Raw genomic sequence first — 21,807 nt, forward strand, 5'->3', positions numbered from 1 at the left:
TAGAGGTGAAATCCGACTTGATTTTATTGAGACCGAGAAGCAACTCGCGGATATCTTCACAAAACCCTTACGTGAAGAATGATTCTGCACACTTAAAAGAGACTTGGGTATGTGTGACTCATTTGAATCAAGCTCCATCCCTCCTATTCCACCAATTGACCCAAATCCTTGACTTTTCTCTACCACTTTTTGACAGCGACAAAGGGGGAGAAATATATGGAAATGGAATAAAATCTATAATGGAAATAATGCTTTGAAACTTATGAATACTGTAATTTGCTCATTTCAATTTAAGTTTCAAGTTTTTGTGCAACTTTCTTTGATATCAATGATATGTGCAATTTCCTTTGAATTTCTTTTGAATTTCTAAATATTGTTTCAAATTAAAGTTGCTTCATTATTTGTTGGATTATTTGTCATCATCAAAAAGGAGGAGATTGTTGAGGAAAAGACCTCATACATAAACTCCAAGTCATCTATCATGATGATATAAAGGTTTTGATGATAACAAATAAAACCACCATACTGTAGTAACTCTTGTTTAAGATGTTTAGATAAGAGCTTAGCACCAAGTGAGGGAGAGCAAGCACTCAATTGGAGCACGCACTCAATTCAAGTGTCTGATGATCAAAGCTACTTTCAAAGACATGAAATGAATAAATAAGCTTTGAAGATAAAGACCAAGTCAAGATAGAAGTTTTTACATTGAAGACTTTCAAGTTTAAGTCTTGAAGATTTCAAGTAGTAATATTTTGTAAAATCTTTTGTTAAAGTCAAAATTAATGTAATGCACACACACACACATACGCACACACATACATTCATATAGAATGACTTTAGGAGGTTAAAATAACCCCAATTCATGTGACCAAATTCATTTGGAAACCCCCAAAATAGTCCATCAAAGGACTTAGCTCATTTCAGCAGAAAATAGCTAATCCAGCATACCGGATCCTTAAATGGCATACCGGATAAGTGTTGATCTCAGGAAATAGCCTACAATAGCTTTCCAGCGTAAGCTGGATTGTGATCTAGCATACCGAATCAAAGGCTTGCTATGTTCTACCCTGAATCGGCATACCAGATCAAATATTATTGTGGGATTTGATCGTTATACCTTAGATCATTTAAGGAAATTTGGTGAACCGGCATACCGGATCAGGAATCGGTATACCGGATTATTACTGTCTAATCCAATCCGATCTTAAGACAGTTTCTAAATTTATTAGAGCTACCTAGCCTATAAATATGCTCTTGTTTAAGGCTCTAATCACTACTACTAATCAACATTATTAAGAGCCATCATTACAAGCTTTCATTGCAATAGCATCAAATGAGCCTTCATTGATTTTAAGCATCAATTCATCACAAAGCTCACACACTCAAGCTCCTCTACCTCATCTAGCTTCAAGCTCCAAGAGTGGAAGGTAGCTTACACACTTACTAAGGTTGAGGTAATCCTTTTCCTATTAATTTCTTATTATATGTGTTAATTGAGTCCTCTTACTCGGAATCAAGATTGGTTGAGTCTTCTTGCTCTCAATCAAGATGAGGCATTTGTACGAGTTCTCTTGCTCATTCTCAATATTCTTTTTAGTAGAATTCTCTCTAAGGTGAGAAGAGTAGACATAGACAAGTTTTGGCTGAACCACTCTAAATCTCTGTGTTATCTTTGCAATTTAATTGTCTTTTATTGATAATATTTTTTATTTCCGCATAAGTTTTTATTTTCCACTACCTTCACCTATTCACCTCCCTCTAGGTGAATTCACACAAGGTAAAGATCATATGGGCGGGGATCGTTCCACCATTGATCGATGTGTTGAAGGGAGGGTTCTCTGAAGCACATGAACACGCTGCGGGTGCCCTCTTCAGCCTCGCTCTTGACGATGAGAACAAGATGTCTATAGGTGTGTTAGGTGTGTTGCCACCGCTACTCCACATGCTCCAGTCGAAGAGTGAGCGGACTCAGCACGATTCGACGCTCCCTCTGTACCATCTCTTGTTGGTTCAGAGCAACCACTCCAAACTTGTGAAGCTGGGTTTTGTGCCGACGCTATTAGCCATGGCAAAGGGAGGGGACCTCGGACCGGAAGACGGAAGCCGTTCACAAAAGCCATTTGGTACAGAGCCACCTCGTTGGGTCGAATGTAACACGCCATCTCCCTAGCATTGGGGGCTCGAAGGCCCACCTCGGGAGGGATCCCATACCTCTATCGAAGCTCAACCAGTTCCGACTCGATCACGGTATTCTCCACGGTCCCCACAATGCCGACCCTGACTTCGAGAGATTGAGAAGAGGCATCTGACCGGTCGCTTCATCATCCTCGGATGACTCTGAAAGATCATCTTCTCCCGAGGATGACCCTACATCTCCCTCACGCTCTTCAAGAGAAGGCTGGGCCAAGTGGTCAGACTCGGTGGCAGAGACACCTCAACATCACCGATCGACCGGGGTTCCACCAAGCCCGAGTCTAGAATGTCCCCTGGTGGCGACAACACATTAAAGTCTTGGCTCTGATGGGCGAGTTCTTACATCTCGCTGAACAATCTCTCTAGCTCTTTATCAATTGACATAAGGAAGAGTCGAGGACTTACTGGATGTTGGAAGTGGAGGAGGATTAGAATGCAAGCAGAGCCGAGTGCAAAGGCGGCTGGAAGCACGAACACCGAGGATAGAAGCTAGGAGAGACTAAGGAAGCCAAAGAAAGAGAACGTTCGATTGCTTTGAGATCTGAGTGCTCTGAGATCCGAGTGCTCTAGGAAGTTCGAGGGCTCTGAGATCAAGCAAAAGTGAAAATGAAAGAGGACTTCACCCTATTTATAGGGACTGGGAGGCAACCGAAGCGACAGGGATCCAATGGCCAGGGAAATCCCAAATGATCTAATGGTCCAGACCATGGGACGATTGGGTTACCCGAGTGTAATGATGACCCTGGAAGACGTGTCAAGCTAAAGATGAAACTGCGCATGACCCGGTACTGACAACCTTCAATGAATATTTAGGTGTCCGTACCTTCCAGCCTATCCGAGTCACCACCGATCGGCCTCAACCGAGTCAAACGCGGTCAGCCTGGCTGAAGGTCTACTCATCAACGTAAGCCTAACCTTAATGAGTGGGGGCAAGTGATGAGTCGAGAAATAATAGACCAGTAAAGGAATGACACGTGGCAATCTAGAGACAACAAGAATAACTGGTTGGACCAAGCCGTGGCTCAATCGGCGTTTGACGCACTCGACCAGCAATACACACTAGGGGAATAAGAAAAGAGCCGACTACTCACACTTGGCCCATGATCAAGAGGAGCCGAGTGCTCACACTTGGCTCATGATCAAGAAGAGCCGAGTGCGCACACTCAGCTCACGACTGAGAAGGGCCGAGTGTGAGCACTCGGCCCATGATCGAAAGGAGTTGAATGCTCCCACTCGGCTCATGATTAAGAAAGCCGAGTGGTCCCATTCGGATCATGATTGGGCAAGACCGAATGCTCTCACTCGGATCCAAATTCAAGATTGGCAAACCAGGAAGACTCGAATGGAAGAACTGAGTGCTTGACACTCGGCCCACAACCTTACACGAGGCACTTGCGTAGGGTCGGCCTTAGATCATGATCGGCCTAGCATTGGGTCAGCCTGGCACGAAGAAGTGGAACTCACCATAAAAATCCTAAATCGAAATAACTGTAGCCCGAGCTAGTCGCAAGGTCGCATCACCTCATCTCGAAGATCACGAGATATGCTAAGTCAGCAGAGATCGGCCGTTATCAAATGGCGGAATCGTATCCTACTCAACTAAGGACTTTTACCATGTGAAGAGTCCACTTCCATATATGACTCCGACACAAGATCTCCTACCTAAATCAGACTCTTTCCTTGCAAGGACTCTTCCCCGTAACCGCCCCAGGCCACACTATAAATACCCCAGGTATGAGGCTCAAACGCCATCTAACTTTTCACTAAGTTGAAATGTTATTGCTTTGGAGACCTGACTTAGGAATCGGAGAGTCTTCGGCCAGAGCCACACCAGCTCTTCTTTGCTCACTTGATTTTTTGCAGGTTCATCCCAGGTGGACCAGACCGAAGGTTTCCTGACGCAAGAGAGAGATTTAGGGTGTACATGGTACGGGAACTGATGTAACTGGTGTTCAGTAGATGGACTAATGGTGAGTGTCTTTCTTCAAAGCACTTTCCTCATTGACTTCTGGCTCATGTCTCAATGTGTAAGTGCACACTCTAGAGAGGATGGTTCCACATCGAGGGGTGTGTCTAGTGTAGATTTGATGTCTCCTGTGTCATCAGCCAAGGAGGCTAGGACTACTATTGGTCTTACAGTTGATACTAGTCCATCTTTAGGGCAGAAAATTACCTCCTCGCATTCTCAATTCCTAGATTTACTGGGTTGGTCCTTCTGGAATGGTTGTGCGGATTGTCGAATCATATGATCCGACGATGGGGATGGTGTATGATTGAATTGCAATCTGATTGACAATCTCTATCGTTTTGTAACCCTCCATGGTGTTGAACACTTGAAATTACCACATACTCTTCCATATGGATAAAATATTTTCATATGGAAACTAGGAAATATTCATTCTTTTTTTTTGCGCAACGAGGGGGGGGGGGGGCTGTGAAGAGGTGCTTTAGGTACTCAAAGATTATTGAGTTTCGAGGTTGGTATTAAAAAACATTCCCTGCCATGGATATGTTGTATTAGATGGTTTTATAAAGTAAAAGTAGTTTTCAAAATTGTTTTCCTTGACTTTCTCCCTTAGGCTACGTTTGGTTGCAAGGGGAATTAAAGGGAAGGGGAGTGAAAATTTCAAACCTTAAAAAGAAACTTTTGTAATGATTACCCTATGTGATTGTATAAACTAATTAAATTTCATACCATATTTAATAATGATATATTTTACATGTAATGTTTATTTTACGATTTAAACCAAAGGGAATTAGATGTAAAGTAAAATTTAATAACCAAATATGGAATGATTTGGAGTTAGTGATATAGTCATATGGGGTAATAATTACAAAAGTTTCCTTTTTAAGTTAAAAATTTTCACTTACTTCTACCAAAAAAAAAAAAAAAAATTTCACTCCCCTTCCCTTTATTTCCCCGCGCAACCAAACGGAGTCTAAGTTTTAAATCCATGGCCTCCCTGATGTTATTTGAAACCGTGCCTAGGATGACCATCTATGATTTTCCAAAACATTGCCAGACTGGTTCAAGGACCACGGTTGGGTACATCATGATTCCAGAACCCAGCAAATCCATTGCCAACTAGCGTGCAACACATCAAAAGAGCAATGTCTTTAACCCCACAGGGCGTTAGATCATCACAGATTCACAGGTGGTCAAGGAAGTCCATCTGTTCAATATAATGGAATCTTGGAAAACACACACACTACTGGAAAGATCTGACAGTAGATAGTCGTAAGTTCAAAGAGTCAGTTGGGAGAGGGGTTGGATTTAAGTAGATAGATATAACCGAAATAAATGATTAGAAAGAAACTCTAATGCTTTGCGTAACATTTCCAAATCCAAAAAATGCGTAAATTTTTATTACAGAACATTTTTCTAATGAATATTAAATCATTTTTTCTTCCATTCTTCATTGATCATATGAAATCCAGAGTCGAAGCAAGTCAGACAACTCACTAAGTCAAAAAGGAACAGAAGTGATCGCTCAGACCAAGACCAACTGTTTCATAGCTAATTAAATCTTCCACAATAGTCAAGCAATGATTAACACAAAAATAAATCCAATGAATGCTAAAGTTACAAGAAGCAAGGAAAAAAAAAAACATCATGATAGAGAGCAGACAACTGTAAATATAAGAGAAAGTATCCAAAAAAAAAAAACTTTAACTATGACACATGTATCTTTTCATTTTCTGTTTCCCAATGGAGAAAAAAAAAATTCAGAAACATAAAATTCAAAAGAACCCCTAGAGGACTCACCAGCTTGTTTCATGAGTCCCTGCCTTCATTTGACAAAATCGATGTGTATAAGGTATATCAGTGCATGGCGTATCTGTGACAAGGATATGTGAAACCATTGTAGAGGAAATGAGAGTATGATCCTCTACCGCCCAGTTTTTGCTCGCTTCATTCCACTCGAATTGAAAGGAGAGACACTACCACTTGGATGGGGGCTCTCTTCTCTGAAATTAGAATTTAATAGAGCTAGTTCCCGTAGCTGTTCTCTCTTATAGAAATCCTGTGATTCATCCTGCAATGTAAAGAACATTTGACATCATAGGTCAAGGTAATCTCTCAGGTGGAAACAACATCGTTTACAAAATTTCACCAGAAAAAAAAATGGTTTACAAATTATATCTTCATGCACATGGTTTAACAGCACGTTTCATTAGGCCAAAAGTCCAGTCTATGTTCCTTCCACTCTCGCGGTCACCATTCCTATTCTGTTATCTCACTAATGCAAGCTCAACAAGTTTGGACTAACAACTTGACTGGTATCACCTGGAGTGAAAACCAAACAAACATCCAAACCATTTGAGTTTTCTTCTCAATCAAGTCTCCAATTCACTTTGCTTTCCCCTCAACTGTCCATAGGATCCAACAAGTTAGTTGGCAGTTTTTTTTTAAGATTTGTTGTAGATTTTACTCTCATGCACAAGTTCCATGTATGTCACTATTAAGAATCACTGGACTGTACTTTGGTCTTAACAAATAGGTTTCTCAGGCTTCATCATGTTCCTGAGTGCATAAATGTCATCGCGCCAAGGCCACCCAAGGCAGTGGAGGACCTAGGTAACAAAGCAGCCCTTTGTTTTTCCCCTATCCCATATATCTAGTATAGACACATAAAAAAGGGCATACCCAGTGCACAATGCTCCCGCCACTGTGGGTCTAGGGAGGGTCATAATGGATGTAGCCTTACCCCTGCTTTCACAGAGAGGCTGTTTCTAGACTCGAACCCGTGACCACTTTGTCACAATGGAACAACCTTACCGTTGCACCAAGGCCCAATCTAGTATAGGCACATCATAAGTAAATTAATAGCCAATTAAAGAAATAGCGTTGTAAAACTGATTCATTGTTCATAATAAACTAGCAGTAAAAGTCCGTTAACCTTTTGGGATTGGTGTGTGGTTTGTGTGATTACACTTTCATCAACAAAAAAAAAAAAAAAAAATTGCAGTAAAAACAAACAATTAAATTTAAATTTGTAAATAGAACACGGGCCAGGCCCGGTCCAAGCTGCCCACAAGGGGCAGGTCGGACCCGACCCGACCCTGGTGTGCATGGGAAGAATCAGCCACTTAAGTGGCTGGGTCACTTCCTGCCCCTTAGATAGATTCCCAATGGGAGTCTAAAAGGGGCAGGGGGAATTAGGGTTTTGGCTTTATATAGAAAGCTTGTAACCCTAAGACCAGGAGATCTATGAAACCAAATTCTCCCTCTCTCCAGTGTTTGTGTTCTCTTTGGGATTCCATCTCTTCCCAGGGATTTGTGGTGTGGAGTTCTTTGTGGAGAAGCCTGTCGTGATTGTGGAGATTCGTTCGGGTGCTCGTAACCATAAGCTTGGCATTTGATCCTTCTTCCGCTGCGTTTTCGTACACATTCAGGTATGATCCAAACCCTAGATAATTTGGATCTTGGTGTATGTGACTTAACAATGGCATCAGAGCTATTGGCTTATAGTTCGCACGTTTTTTTTCTTTCTTCCCCACACCTCGCTGCCCTTGGCGCACGCCCGTAGCAGCAGGCCGCGGCCAGCGGCTGCCGCGGGTGTGTGCAGGGACGCGCACGACCTAGGCTGCGCACAGCAGCAGCAGTGGGCCATGGCCTGCGCTGCCATGGCCGTGTGCAGCAAAGAGTACACATGGCAGCAGCCGCTGGCTGGGCCAAGCAGCTGCTGCCGAGAAAAAAAAAAAAAAAAAAAAAGGGAAAACAGAGAAGAAAGAAGAAAAAAAGGAAAGTTTTTTTTTAATGGATGATGATCTGTAATCATGATTGTTTTTTTTTTTTTTTTTTTTTTTTTAAATCGTGATGATAATGATTGAGTTATGATATGATTTAAAAAAAAATCATGATTGTTTTCAAACCCCTCTCTGCCAAGGTCTGTATAAATATAAAAAAAAAACTGATGCATTTTTTTTTTTTTTTTTGCCGTGACCTTTGCCACGGGGCCAAGAGCTGGCCTAGGCTCCAAACCCCTCTCTGCCGCTGGGCTGCAAGCATGGTTGCACCTGTGGCTCGGCTGCTGCAGCCATGAACAGCCACCATTAAGAAAAAAATTTTTATTGCTGCCATATTGTTTTGGCAGTGGCCAGTTTTTTTTATGTTTTTTTAGGGTTTTTGGGGGAAGGAGATGGGTGAAGTGGGAATCCCTTCACCCACCCCCTTACCTTTTTCCCTAATAAGCTTATATTTATGGTTGTGGGCCCTTTTTTTGAGGTTTTAATTGTTTTCTTTATATTTAATTTTGCTATTATGTGTTTGCAAATTTAAATTAGCAACTACACCCCCCATTACGGTACAGACCAGTTTGACGCTACCATCAGGGTAACGCTGTCAAACACCCCATCCCATGCGCACCATGTGTTTTTTTACTATTTTTTATTTTTCATGGGATGGATTTGGTACTTGTTAAGAGATATGTTTTTTGAGATGTATGTGCGTTAGAGTTGGTACCTGGAAGTGATACAAAGTGCAGTACAGTGCAGTGCTCACCGGTAGTTTGTAGTAGGAATCTTAAATGTAAAGAGCCGGTTGTAATTTTAATATTTTTTGAGAAGTCATGTAATGGGAGCTACTGCAACAAAGAAAGTTACCAGGTTATATCACACGGCGAAGCTTGACCCCTAGACTGGAGCAGTTTCAACTTGTCTTTTGGCCCCCACCCATTGACTGGGAAAAGTAGTGATAAAACCCCATTTCTTTAGCAAAGAATGAACAACATTGAGCTAGCACATCAGACTTGCCTGTACTATAATTCCTATTCCTATCCCTGAATTCCCTCTTTTGGTCTGTCTACATTCCAGGAAATTCACGAAAAGACTTTCGTCATCTTATTGTCACCTCTTATCCCATTGAGCCTGGAGCTCCAACCCCAGCAAACTCAGAATCTTGACTGAGCAGAATCTTGACCCTTTCTTGGAACTTGATCAGACTAGACGAAGGGGAGGGTGGTTAAATACTGCCTTATACCTTATAACATGTGGGCATGCCCTTATTTATAACTATGGTGGGACCTTTGAGAAGGAAACCCGCTAATTTGTCTCAATCTCACTTTCTCGAGATGGTATACCTCGCTGCATCCCGGAGTTCCATCGTAGGATGATCAGGATGCGAGACTGCAAGGCTGACCGCCTTGTCCAAGCCGGAGTGCTGATTGCTATTGGCTCCGGCTGGATGTGTTCATCGCCACTGGCATCATGCACATGGATGGTTTGCTCCTGAGCAACTGGTTTCACAGTTTCTTTCTCTGCAGCCATCTTTGCTTCTTGCTCAGCAGCCTCTCTAGCCTTTCTTTCTGCGGCCTTCCTCGCCGTTATTTATCAAGGGGCAAAAGTCCTTCTTACCTTAGTTCTTTATAAGATATGCCCCATCTTTTTCCTTTTTCATTTTTTTTATTTTATTTATACGATTTTTTTTGTTTTTTGTTTTTTGTTTTTTGTTTTTTTTCTACCTTTGGCTAATTTGATTCGATGGAGAGATAAACCAGTGGCTCTTTCCATTGTGCAAGCAAGATTGGTTGGGTTAGCCCATTTTTCTGTAGGGTATATATTCACTTATACAGCTTTGCCTAGATCTCGTATTTCCCACGTAGTCTATCAGTCAAACCAACGATTCTCTTCTCAAAGTAAGTAATAGAGAGGCTTTTTTCTTTTTCCTGTATGTAGATCCGCGAGCTAGGGACCATAGCTGACCGCCTGACCTGCACAGTATGGTTCGCGAGAGAAGGGCGCCGTTGAACGAAAGAGGGGCACTACTGGGCGCAGCTTTCTTGATCAACTATCTTACTTGAATGAAGAGCATGAACAAGTACCAATTTGGGTCTCTTATGTGAGTCCCCTGCGCACCCGATGTATGGCGCATTAAATTGTGGTTAGGAGATGTTTTTCCTCCTATATTTATTCGAAATCAATTAAAGTTATACGTCCCCAAACCCACACAATGTGAGATTTGATTACCAGCTTAGCGAAGTTTTTTGTCTTACCGTGTGGGAAAAGGAACCATTAATTTTAATTAGGGCTTCTTGAACAAATTTGGTTTATGGATGTATACTAAATGTCCTTCCTTGCACATTGTAGTGATGACCTCTAAAAGTGTAGTTGCTGACCTTAACCAAGGCAACAAGTTGGTTGGCACCAACTATGACATGTGGCATCGAAAGGCCAAGTTCTTGCTTAATGAGCAAGATTACCTTGAACTCCTGACCACTAAAATGACCCCACCTAAAGTGGGTACTACCGCCCATCACCGTCAAGAAAAAGAGGCTTACGACAATTGGTTTAAGAGAGATCGTAGTGCGCGCTTTCTTATGTTAAGCACGATACACGATGATCTCATTGGCCAGTATGAGAAGTGCGAGACTGCCAAGTCCATATAGGACCAGGTAAAGCTCGACTGTGGCGGTACATCCACTACCAGGCTTAAGTCCATGACCTTGAAGTTTGAGATGTACCGTAAGGATCCCAAACACACTATGGTTAAACACCTCAGGGTTGTGAAAGACATGATCCAAATATTGGATGATGCTGGGTTACACCTTACCAATGAGCAGCAAGTACAAGTTGTCATCAGGACGTTGCCTAATTCCTGGGGGCAAATGAAGATAGTTCTAACACATAACGACACTGTCAAGACTTTTGATGACATTGCCGCTCATGTGGAACTAGAGGCGGAGCGCCTAGAGGCGACCCAATCACATGCCCTTGTCGCCCAAGCGGGGCAGCGCAATAATCGGTCTAAGCGCAAGAGACAAAGGACCACTGAGAATCAGGACCAAGCTCAGAACGCTGTACCAACTAGGCGTAAGACCACCAAGCACCGACTTAGCGGTCAAGTGCTATAACTGCCAGAAGACGGGGCACTTCACTCGTGACTGCACTAAAGCGAAGCAGGTACCATTTCTACCTCTCTCTCCTTGTACTTTTGTATGTACACACGTTTTGGTTGCCCAAACCCAATCCGATTGGATTATGGATACAGGTGCAACAAGACACATAGCGTGAGATCGAGGAGGGTTCATAGATTATAGAAAGATTCTGGATGGTGCCCAAAGCGTCTACATGGGGAATGGCACGAGTGAAGCAGTTCGAGGAGTTGGTACCTACCAACTCACCTTGCGCACTGGACGCATCTTGCTACTTCAAGATGTGCTATACGCACAAAAAATCCAGCATAATCTACTTTCTGTTACTGTATTATTGACTTTAGGATATTCCTTTAATTTTGATGCTGACTCATTTGAGATATGATTGGATGGTAGTGTTTTTGGATATTGTAGACTTGAGAATGGTTTTGTTAAATTAAATTTAATAATTCCTGTTGTTTCCTCTCCATCTTTTGTAGTTGATTCTAATACTAGTCCTGATTCAATTACATGGCATGCTAGACTAGGACACATAGGTTGAGATAAGATGGGACGGCTAGCTCGAGAAGGCCTTCTTGGCTCACTCGCTAAAGTCAACCTACCCACATGTGAGGCCTGTTTAGCGGGTAAGGCCCACCGAAAGCCTTTTGGAAAGGCTAAACGGTTAACCCAGACCCTACAGCTTGTCCATTCGGACATCTGCGGACCAATGAACGTGAAGGCATGTCATGGTGCTTCCTATTTCCTCACCTTTATCGACGATTACTCATGATTTGGTTATGTCTATTTGATCACTCACTGCTACGAAGCGCTAGATTGCTTCAAACGTTTGGTAGCAGAGGTTGAGAATCAATAAGGCAAGAGTTTAAAAACTCTGCGCACTGACTGAGGACGCGAATATTTGTCAGATCAATTCAAAGAGATATGTGAGAAAAAAGGAATCACCAGATAGCTTACTATCCCCAACACCCCGCAACAAAATGGTATAGCAAACGGAGGAATAGGACGCTTTTAAATATGGTTATGTCGATGATGGCACAAGCTAACCTCCCAATATCTTTCTGGGGGATGCAATGTTGACCGCTGCCTACGTCCTTAATCGCATGCCATCACAGTCAGTTCCTTCCACTCCCTATGAATTGTGGAAAGGCGCAAAGCCCACTTTGGGGCATATGCGACCATAGGGTTGTGCAGGATATGTTCATAGTACCTCCCATAAGTTTGGGAAACTTGGCCCTAGAACTAAAAAGAGTATCTTTATAAGGTATTCCGATACCTCGAAAGGCTATGTAGTGTACAGTGAACATCAAGATGGAGGAATGACAGAGAGTGAGTCCCGCGATGTGGATTTTCTTGAGACTGATTTCCCTAGCATCAGTGACGCTAGCAGAGACCTTGATCTCTTTGAGATAGAGACTGATGAAAACGTTTCACCTACTCTTGGCGAGGGTGAGGAATTAAACACTCATCAAGAGATCGCCAGAGAGGGTGAGAGTGATCATTAGCCCAGTGGGAGTGCGTTACCTAATGAAAGCACACAACCCGCGGGTCAAGAACCCTCTACACGTAAAAGCGCATGTGGACACGTTTTCCGACGTCGTTTTGAGATAGAAGGGGACGCTGGGACGCTGCCCTCGTCTGTGTCTCGAGGGACGAGGATGAGCCAGCCTCAGTAAGCGAGGCGCTCTCTTCTCCAGTTAAGGAAATGTGGCAAACTGCTATGGAAAACGAGTTGAGTTCTATGAGTAGGAACCAAGTCTGGGAGTTAGTTGATCTTCCACCTGGATGCAAGGCCATCGGGAACAAATGAGTCCTGAAAGTCAAACGAAAGGCAAATGGATCAATTGACAAGTATAAGGCACGTCTTGTGGCGAAGGGATATACCCAAAAGGAGGGTATAGACTATGATGAGATGTTCTCCCTTGTCGTGAGAATGGCCTCTATATGCCTCATTTTAGCCATTGTCGTAAAGTTGGATTTTGAACTCTACCAAATGGATGTTAAAACTGTTTTTCTCAATGAAGAACTGGACAAAGAGATCTTTATGGCTCAGCCTGTGGGCTTTGAGAAGAAGGGACATAAGCGCAAAGTATGCCGTCTCAAACGTTCCATCTATGGCCTTACGCAATCGTCCAGGCAGTGGTACATTAGATTTCACCATGCCATTACCACCGCGGGTTTTGACATGATTGAAGAGGACCACTGCGCGTACGTTAAACGGTCCAAGGCAGGGTTTCTTATCCTATCCTTATATGTTGACGACATCTTGTTTGCTGGAAATGACATTGAAATGATTGTCGCCACTAAAGAGTGGTTGTCCTCTACTTTTGAGATGAAGGACATGGGTGAGGCCAACTTTGTGTTGGGCATGAAGATTGTGAGGGACCGCGCTAGGAAACTTCTTAGTTTGTCTCAAGAGATTTACATAAAGAAAGTTCTGGAGCGATTCTATATGAACTCAAAACCCATTGACACCCCAATAAACAAGGCATGCATTTTGAGCCTAGACCAATGCCCCAAGAGTGATGAAGAGAAAAACCAAATGTCCAAAATACCTTATGCAGCGGCAGTAGGCCGTCTGATGTACGTGATGATGTGCAAGTGTCCAGATATTTGCTTTGCTGTTGGCATGGTGAGCCGTTACCAGAGTAACCCAGGGCCAGTTCATTGGCAGGCAATAAAGAGAATACTTCGATACCTACGTGGCACTACAGACCTCTCGCTCACCTTCAGTGGTTCAGACTTGAGACTGAGAGGCTATAGTGATGCTGATTGGGCTAGTGATAGAGACGAGCGCAAGTCCACTTCGGGGTATGCATTTGTCCTGGGAGGCGGGGCTATCACTTGGAGTAGCAAGAAACAGACATGCATCGCCCTATCCACAATGGAGTCGGAGTACGTCGCATGTTCGGCAATTGTACAGGAGCCCGTTTGGCTCAGGAGGTTCTTGCAAAGACTTAGTGTTTCTGCTCACTCAGACGACGCTGTGCTTATACACTGTGACAGCACGACAGCGCTTGCATTTGCGAAGGACCCCAAATTCTATGGTAGAGCCAAGCACATTGACATACGGTATCACTACATTTGAGACATGGTACCACGAGGTGAAGTTGTTCTATAGCATATCTCCACTGGCAATATGTTGGCTGATCCATTGACTAAGCCTATTGCCAGAGATGTTTTCCTAGTTCACGTTAGGAACTTGGGACTCAGGCGGATTTGATATGTATTTTCTTTGGGAACACTTTGTTTGTGATGGACATTTATCTGTATTTCTCTTACATTTATTAATGAGCATATATTTGTTTCAGTAATCTTGTGCGTATACATTCATTGTTTGTAAAGATGTCACCAGGCATGGAATCGACCCACTCACACGGGTAATTCGCCTCGGTGCTGGGGCATAGCAAGCGAAATGAGCCCATGAGCATGTGTGCTCTATGGCGCCTTAGTTAGAGCTAAGATGAGACCTTTACTTGGTCCAACTTGGAAGATACCACACTTCCAAGTAGCCTGTTAGAAGCCAGATGTGAGGTTCTAGGCAGAAACCATGAGGGTGACTGTGCTAGAGACTCAGGTTAGGCGCTTAGAGTAGCGACTAGACTAAGAACTATATGGCGTTTATATATTACGAGTGACATGCCCACCCTAGTGGGAGTTACGCCATAGCATGCATATCATACTGCATGTGCTCATGACGACCGATAGTGAGAGTGACCGAATGGATCCCTGCTTCGTCACTGTGTGAGCCACGTGGATTATATTAATCCCACAATACCCTTATTACCTGAGACGATGTCATGAAAAAGACACCCAATGACGCTACTTTGACGTTTTCCTTAGGATCATGGATGATGCGGTCCAACGGGAAGCGATTGGGAAAGCTGTTGGGGATATTTGATTTGACATGAGAGGCTTAGGGAAAACCATCGGACGTTACACCTTTGTTATGTGACTCATTACCCGGGCGACGTGTCGTATTTGGGGTCGACGCAGTCATGAGTACATTACAGACTAAGGATTAACACTGCTCATCATGAGGGGTCGAGAGTGTTAGATCTAGTGTAAGTGGATCGTTTGGGGTATTTCGAGATTGTTTGTGAGTGATGTACTATGTTGGTTAGATGGAAGCTTGATATAGTACTCCTACCCTGTTTTATCTCGATAGGTCGCACACTCCATTTCCTGTATGAAGAGTTACACAATTGAGAGAGACTTAGATGCATAGTTAAACTATTGCGCCCCATGTGGGCGAGTGGGAGATGTAAATAGAACATGGGCCAGGCCCAGTCCAAGCCCCCCACAAGGGGCAGGTCGGACCCAACCTGACCTTGGTGTGCATGGGAAGAACCAGCCACTTAAGTGGCTAGGTCACTTCCTCCCTCTTAGATAGATTCCCAGTGGGAGTCTAAAAGGGGCAGGGAGTCTTAGGGTTTTGGCTTTATATAGAAAGCTTGTAACCCTAAGACCAAGAGATCTGTGAAACCAAATTCTCCCTCTCTTTAGTGTTTGTGTTCTCTTTGGGATTCCATCTCTTCCCAAGGATTTGTGGTGTGGAGTTCTCTGTGGAGAAGTCTATCGTGATTGTGGAGATTCGTTCGGGTGCTCGTAACCATAAGCTTGGCATTTGATCCTTCTTCCGCTGCGTTTCCGTACACATTCAGGTATGATCCAAACCCTAGATAATTTGGATCTTGGTGTATGTGACTTAACAAAATTGAACAAGTAAGATATTTCAATTAAATATATTGAACAAATAAGATATTTCTATAATTCAGTACAATGATATTTGATACATCACATACGATCAGAATTGATTCTAACATAGAATTAGCAATAAACTATAACGGTATAACCACATACAACAGTACAGCAAGGTTTATTAAGATTTAATGGTTCCATGTATTGCAAGCATTATAATCTTGTACACTGCCAAATAAAAAAACTTAGGAAAAGAATCTATACTATAACAAAAAAAAAACCCCACAAAACAGCATAAGGCGCCTGACCAGCCACCTAAGTGTACCAACTACCAAGGCATCTAAGGCGGGGGTCGCCTTACCTACATCTAGTAAGGCAAGGCATTGCCTTGACACTCTAAAGGCACCTGGACAACTATGTGGTACCTATGCATGAGTGTGTAATGAATTGGTTCTTAAACAGAGACATACAGCAGAGGAGAATACTTAAGTTGCTAAGTGGCCCAAATTGACCTCATGGCAGGCATGACAGAAAGTTCAGACCCCCTACTCAGTACTAACCACCAACAAAGAGAAGTACAGTTGCCAGAGGAGATTTGACTAGTCACAGCCATCAGATCTATTGACAGAATCTAGTTGTCAAAATGAAAAGATAGTTAGGAAAACCTTAAACATGGGCTATAAGAACTCCTGGGATAAGACTCCACAGGGGTGACCTCACAGCTTCAGCACATGCAAACTTGGTAAGACAGGTTCATCAGGGCTTGCTTGTAATGCATTTATAGATACCAGAAGGAAAGACACATCCTTTTATTTTCTACTGCCCCCAGATGCTAGTGTCTGACAGGCACTACCAACAGTAGAATATGTTCAATAAAAGCAATACAAAGAGAAAGAATTTCCTGTAGAAGTCCAAGAGAATCAAAAGAAATAAATACCACAGGTTTAAGCAGTTCTTCTATAATTTCTTGAGCCTGTCTCAGCCTTGTATCAACAATATTGATGGGTAACTCAGCCTCAACCAAGATGTGGAGTGGATCATTCAGGTGCTCATAGCCTGGTCTTCCTCTTAGCTTCTCCTCCTTACAGACCAGAAGGCAAAAAGAATACTTAGAACACCAATTTCAAATGAACGAAAAGTAAAGCCAAGCTCAAAATCTTATTTCCTCATTAAATAGAAGTTTTCTCTAAGAAATCATATTACAGTTTTCAATTTTTCCTAAAATGAGTCATTGAAAATTTCACAGTATCACAGTTCACGTCGTTAAAAATATATTACCTTTCCTGGGTCCTTTATTGAACCTTTTCCTCGAATGTACACACGGCAGCCTGTAGAAGCTTCCACTCGTTTTAGTGAATTGCCTCTGGGGCCCAGAAGCCGCCCAACAAAATTGAACTAATATCCATACAAGAATAAATGAGATTCAGTAAGGTTTTGCTATTTTTTATATGATATAATGCAATCTTCCTCAATCAAGTCAAGATTCATTGAGCTATGAATCACATTTGGTAAATACTTACATTAGGATAACTATCTACTGGAATTTCCAAGCGCAAAATCTTCTTGACAACATGAGAACTGGGGCTTGCTCGTACCCCTTGCCAGTCCATTGACATCCCTTGTGCCCCACCTAATCTCTGTTATCGATGGAATAGACGTCATAGTTTCTCAGTTAGAAACCTCGGCATAGTAATTAGGATACAAACGAAAAACAATGCACGAGGATTTCTAATACGTGCTACAAACGGTTGAAACACAGGTTTTCCTGTTCAAACTCCATCTAGAATGCATAATCAGAATAAAAAAAAATTAGGCAAACGGATTTCTGGTTAAGTCACCCAGATTAGCTGGCACACCTAATAATGCCACATGGAAGGATGATGTGGTAATTTTGACTATTGGATCTCTACGGAACGGTCTGGATCAGCCACATGTCAAATTTCAGACACAAATGGGCATATACTCCCATGTATGTCCATGCACCCCTCGGTAGTCACAGGCACCCTCTTGGTAATCCAATCTTTCAATGCTTTGTCTTGCCACTTGGCCAATTTGGGTTCTGCTGAAACTTAGACATGTAGGCAGGGGACCTTGGGTCTACCAATTCATCGAATTTCAGCCCTATCCGACCTGCCATGTGGCATAAATAGGTGCCAACCAGCTGACCTTAGCTAGATGACCCAACCAAAGAACCCGCTAATTAGATGCAGAAACCTACAAAGAAACAAACAAAACAAAAAAAAAAAAGGAAAAAGGATCAAAACAAAGACGCCGAAGCCTACAAGTATTTGTCCAAAACATAAATAAACAGATAACTGTAACTCATCAAAACAAATAATGGAAGTGAGATGATGAATATCTTAAGGATGCAACCCACCCCCCCACCCAAAAAACAAGAACAATAAGATTATCATATCTGATTTTTAAGCATTACTATTTCCATAAATTTACTGACCAAGTGTCTCACCTTGAGATCAATTTTTTTTTTTTTTTTTGCCGGGAACCTTGAGATCATGTGCCCATTAGGAAGGAGTCAAAAACTACCGCCATTATTTTTCCCTTCCTAAAATACTTCCTGAGAAGGTTATCTTTCTCATACTATTGAACATTTTGTCACATTATAAAATATAGACATAATGTCCTGTACATTTTTTTTCGGGCAATAAAGACTTTAAATGATATTTTTCATGAAGTTCATTTACTCTGAACCTCTTGTTAATTACCAAAAAAATATATATATATTAAAATAATGGTTCTCCATACTAAAGAAGGCCCACCAAAAAGCTGTACAACAGAAGCAGATGCTTAACAATAACTCCTTCATTCTGTTTGTAATTAGACTCTTAGTAATAAAGACTTATCACCTACCAGAACCACTCCTAAATGACCATGAGAGTCTTCATTTATTATTTTTTCTTCTCTGGTTTTGCCATTCATCCATCCAAATATCCTCATCTCGGCAACACTTATTTTATTTGAGGATTTCTTTATTGAACAACATTAAGCTCTAGCATAGTGATCTCATAGCTTTCAGTTTCAATGAAACTTGTTGATCTACAGAAGCACCTCCCAGTTTCACCCACAATGCTCTAATTCTTGCAACATCTTCTTCCATTTTTCCTATATTTATGATTAATTATAGGTGCAAAAATTATCACTTGAGGTATCTCCCTATCATCAATCTTAAATCGTGGAGTTGACTTTTTTTTTCTTCCATGTAAGCCTGACACAGCAACAAATAGGAACCTACCATCAGATTCTCCCATAGATCACTTTCACATCAGAATTTTATCATCACTTCAGTGACATCCCCAGCCTTTTCTAAACTACAAGCAACTACAATTCCAGAAGGACCGTTGCCTTTCCCCGTTCTGTTGTCACTTCCGAAACCTGGAATGCTAATCTTCTAGCTCAAAAAATATTAATAAATCTCATAGTTATCATGGTGCCAAGGTGAGCGATGGTGGTTACCAAGACAAGAGTGCATAATTAGAGGGAAAATGTGCCCCATTCTTTGGGCTAATTCTTGTTTCAAGATATTTTTTGCATTTTTTTTCTTCTTGTTCTTTTCTTTCCCTTTTTTTCCCCTTTTCCCCCTATTTTCCTTTATTTCTCCATTTTTGGACTAAAACAGATCTAGGCACTTACATTTCTGGGTGTACCACTAAATCTGCTTTCATCTCTCTTTCAGCTATTTCAGATATTGTAATTGTTAACCAAACCAGGGTTTAGACCCGGGTCGGTGGCGCCCATCCATGGTGAAGCCATGTGGGCTTTCACCCGCTTGCTTGGGTAGGTCGGCCACTCAAGGTGGCCTTCCTCTTTTAGTCCCTTTGAATTGTATTCCTACTAGGTGTTGAAAGAAATAGACTCTCAAACCAGCTTCAAGGAGAAAGCAATAAGATTTAATAAGAAAAGAGAAAAAGAGAGAAAGAAGAAGAAAGAGACAATGAGGAGAGAATGGAGAGTGAGTTAGTTGGAGTCCAACACCTCTCTTATATTTATAATAGAAGGGTATTACAATGAAAGACTAAATAGTCCAAATAAAGCAATAAATCAGTCAACAGTCAACAGTCAACAGTCAACATTCAACAGTCCACAGTCCTCTTTTGACTCACTACAGTCCTCAGTCCCATCAGTCCCATCAGTCCACAGTCCTCTTTTGACCCTCAAATTACAACACACCCCCTCAAGCTGGAGCGAAAACATCAAGTAAGCCCAGCTTGCCAAGAATCATTTGAAAATGAGCAACAGAAGGCGCTTTAGTAAATATGTCAGCCAACTGATCATCCGAACGAACAAACGAAGTAGATATCACGTGAGAGGTAATCTTCTCACGAATGAAGTGGTAGTCAACCTCGATATGTTTTGTCAGCTCATGAAACACCGGATTGGAAGCAATTTTGATAGCCGCTTGGTTATCACAGTGAAGAGGCATAGGAGCGGAAACAGGAATACCAAGATCGCCCACAAATGAGCGGAGCCATATGAGCTCACAAGTGGCATGAGCCATGGATCGGTACTCAGCCTCGGCAGAGGTACGAGCGACAACAGATTGTTTCTTGCTCTTCCAAGTGACAAGATTACCACCAAGAAACATACAATATCCGGATGTAGAATGCCGATCATCACGTGAACCAGCCCAATCAGCATCACAATACCCCTGAACATTAACATGACCATTATCAGCAAAGAACAACCCCTGAGCCAAAGTGCGCTTGAGATAGCGGAGAACACGAATAACAGCATCATAATGATGTACACATGGCGCTTGCATAAACGGACTGACACTGACTGCATAAGAGATGTCAGGTCGAGTAACAATCAAATATTAAAGTGTTGGAATATGTACACCAGAATACCGGGGGTATTCTGGCCCATTTAGGGGTTTATTTGTTATATTATTAGGAATAGCCTGCTTCTCTTATAGAGTCGGCTAGTGTAGGGGTATTTTTGTCCTCTTTGTAGTTTTCCCTTTATTATAAATAAAGGGCTTGTCTGATCAATAAAATCACTCAAGCATTCAAGCATTACAACTTCCATCTTCTGTTCTCTCCTTTCTCCTCTCTAAAGTTACTGGTTACAGGTCCTAGGTTTCCTACATGGTATCAGAGCTAGGCAACCAATGACTGATTCTCTCCAAGATTGCCGGTTAGAGAGTCGTTTAGGGTTTCTTGTTTTTAGAAAGAAACCCTAGTTCATCGAAGAAGAAGAAGAAGAACTAGGGTTTCGTACATTGAGTTGCTGATTTGATTTGCGTAGGTTCTAATTTGATTTTTTAGAGATCTATTTTCTGCAAGTTTCACCAAATCTGCTAGTTCTGTTTATTACTGAAGGTTGGGCGAAGACGAGGGGAGAAGAAGGCGATCTGTTGATTTATAGTTCGGCTGCTTGCTGTTGAACCGTTTGCTCCTATTGATCTCTGTGGTACAAGATTTGGTGATCTTTCGATCATATTTCTAGTTACTGCTCTTGGAGTTCTCTCCGTCGTTCCATACAATTCCACACCATCAACTGAGTTGCTGTTCTGGGTAATGTCCCCTTTGGCTATTTGTGCTTGTTTCCCTGGTGATTTGGTGTTTCAATTGATCGATCAAAGAAGATTAATATACTATTGATTTTGGTTCCATGTTTTCCGTCTTTGGTTCATGATTCAATTTCGCCAGATTATAGCTTTCTAACCTTTCTTAGTCGAAGGTTGGAAAATACTCCAACATTAGGTTGAAGTCGATGGGGGTGTTGGGGTTTTTTGGTTCACGACTCCTCACGTTACCTATTTTAAATCTGGCCGACAGATCCTGTTCATCTTCTTCCAGATTGTTCTTCATCTCAACGATACAATATAGAATCGAGTTCATCTCGTTGCGTTTTTGGGTTGCACTGCACCTCGATCCACCATATCCCGCTGTTTTCGTTAGTTGCAGGCCTTCCGGTTGAAGTCCTTTACGTGCTCGTTTCCTAAAGGATGTAAATCTTTCCTGCCTTTCCTTTCTTCCGTGGGTTGTTTTCCTTAAATCATGGTAAATATCCCTTTTTTAAG

The 21,807-nt window shown here is 42.1% G+C and overlaps 1 protein-coding gene across 2 annotated transcripts in view; it reads right to left on the minus strand.

The window, feature by feature from the left end:
• Positions 1-5,849: 5,849 nt before the first annotated feature.
• The window catches only part of LOC122652931 (KH domain-containing protein At3g08620-like), a 44,902-nt gene continuing 28,944 nt past the window's right edge, over positions 5,850-21,807 (minus strand). For both annotated transcript variants that reach the window (XM_043846816.1, XM_043846817.1), the window contains exons 4-7: positions 17,288-17,404; positions 17,046-17,162; positions 16,705-16,848; positions 5,850-6,230 (exon numbers count right to left, since the gene is read on the minus strand). In XM_043846816.1, coding sequence (XP_043702751.1) covers positions 6,084-6,230; positions 16,705-16,848; positions 17,046-17,162; positions 17,288-17,404 — 525 coding nt within the window. In that variant the 3' untranslated portion in view covers positions 5,850-6,083. The remainder of the gene's footprint in view (positions 6,231-16,704; positions 16,849-17,045; positions 17,163-17,287; positions 17,405-21,807) is intronic.

Source organism: Telopea speciosissima, chromosome 2 (assembly GCF_018873765.1).
Source record: "Telopea speciosissima isolate NSW1024214 ecotype Mountain lineage chromosome 2, Tspe_v1, whole genome shotgun sequence".
Lineage (NCBI taxonomy): Eukaryota > Viridiplantae > Streptophyta > Magnoliopsida > Proteales > Proteaceae > Telopea > Telopea speciosissima.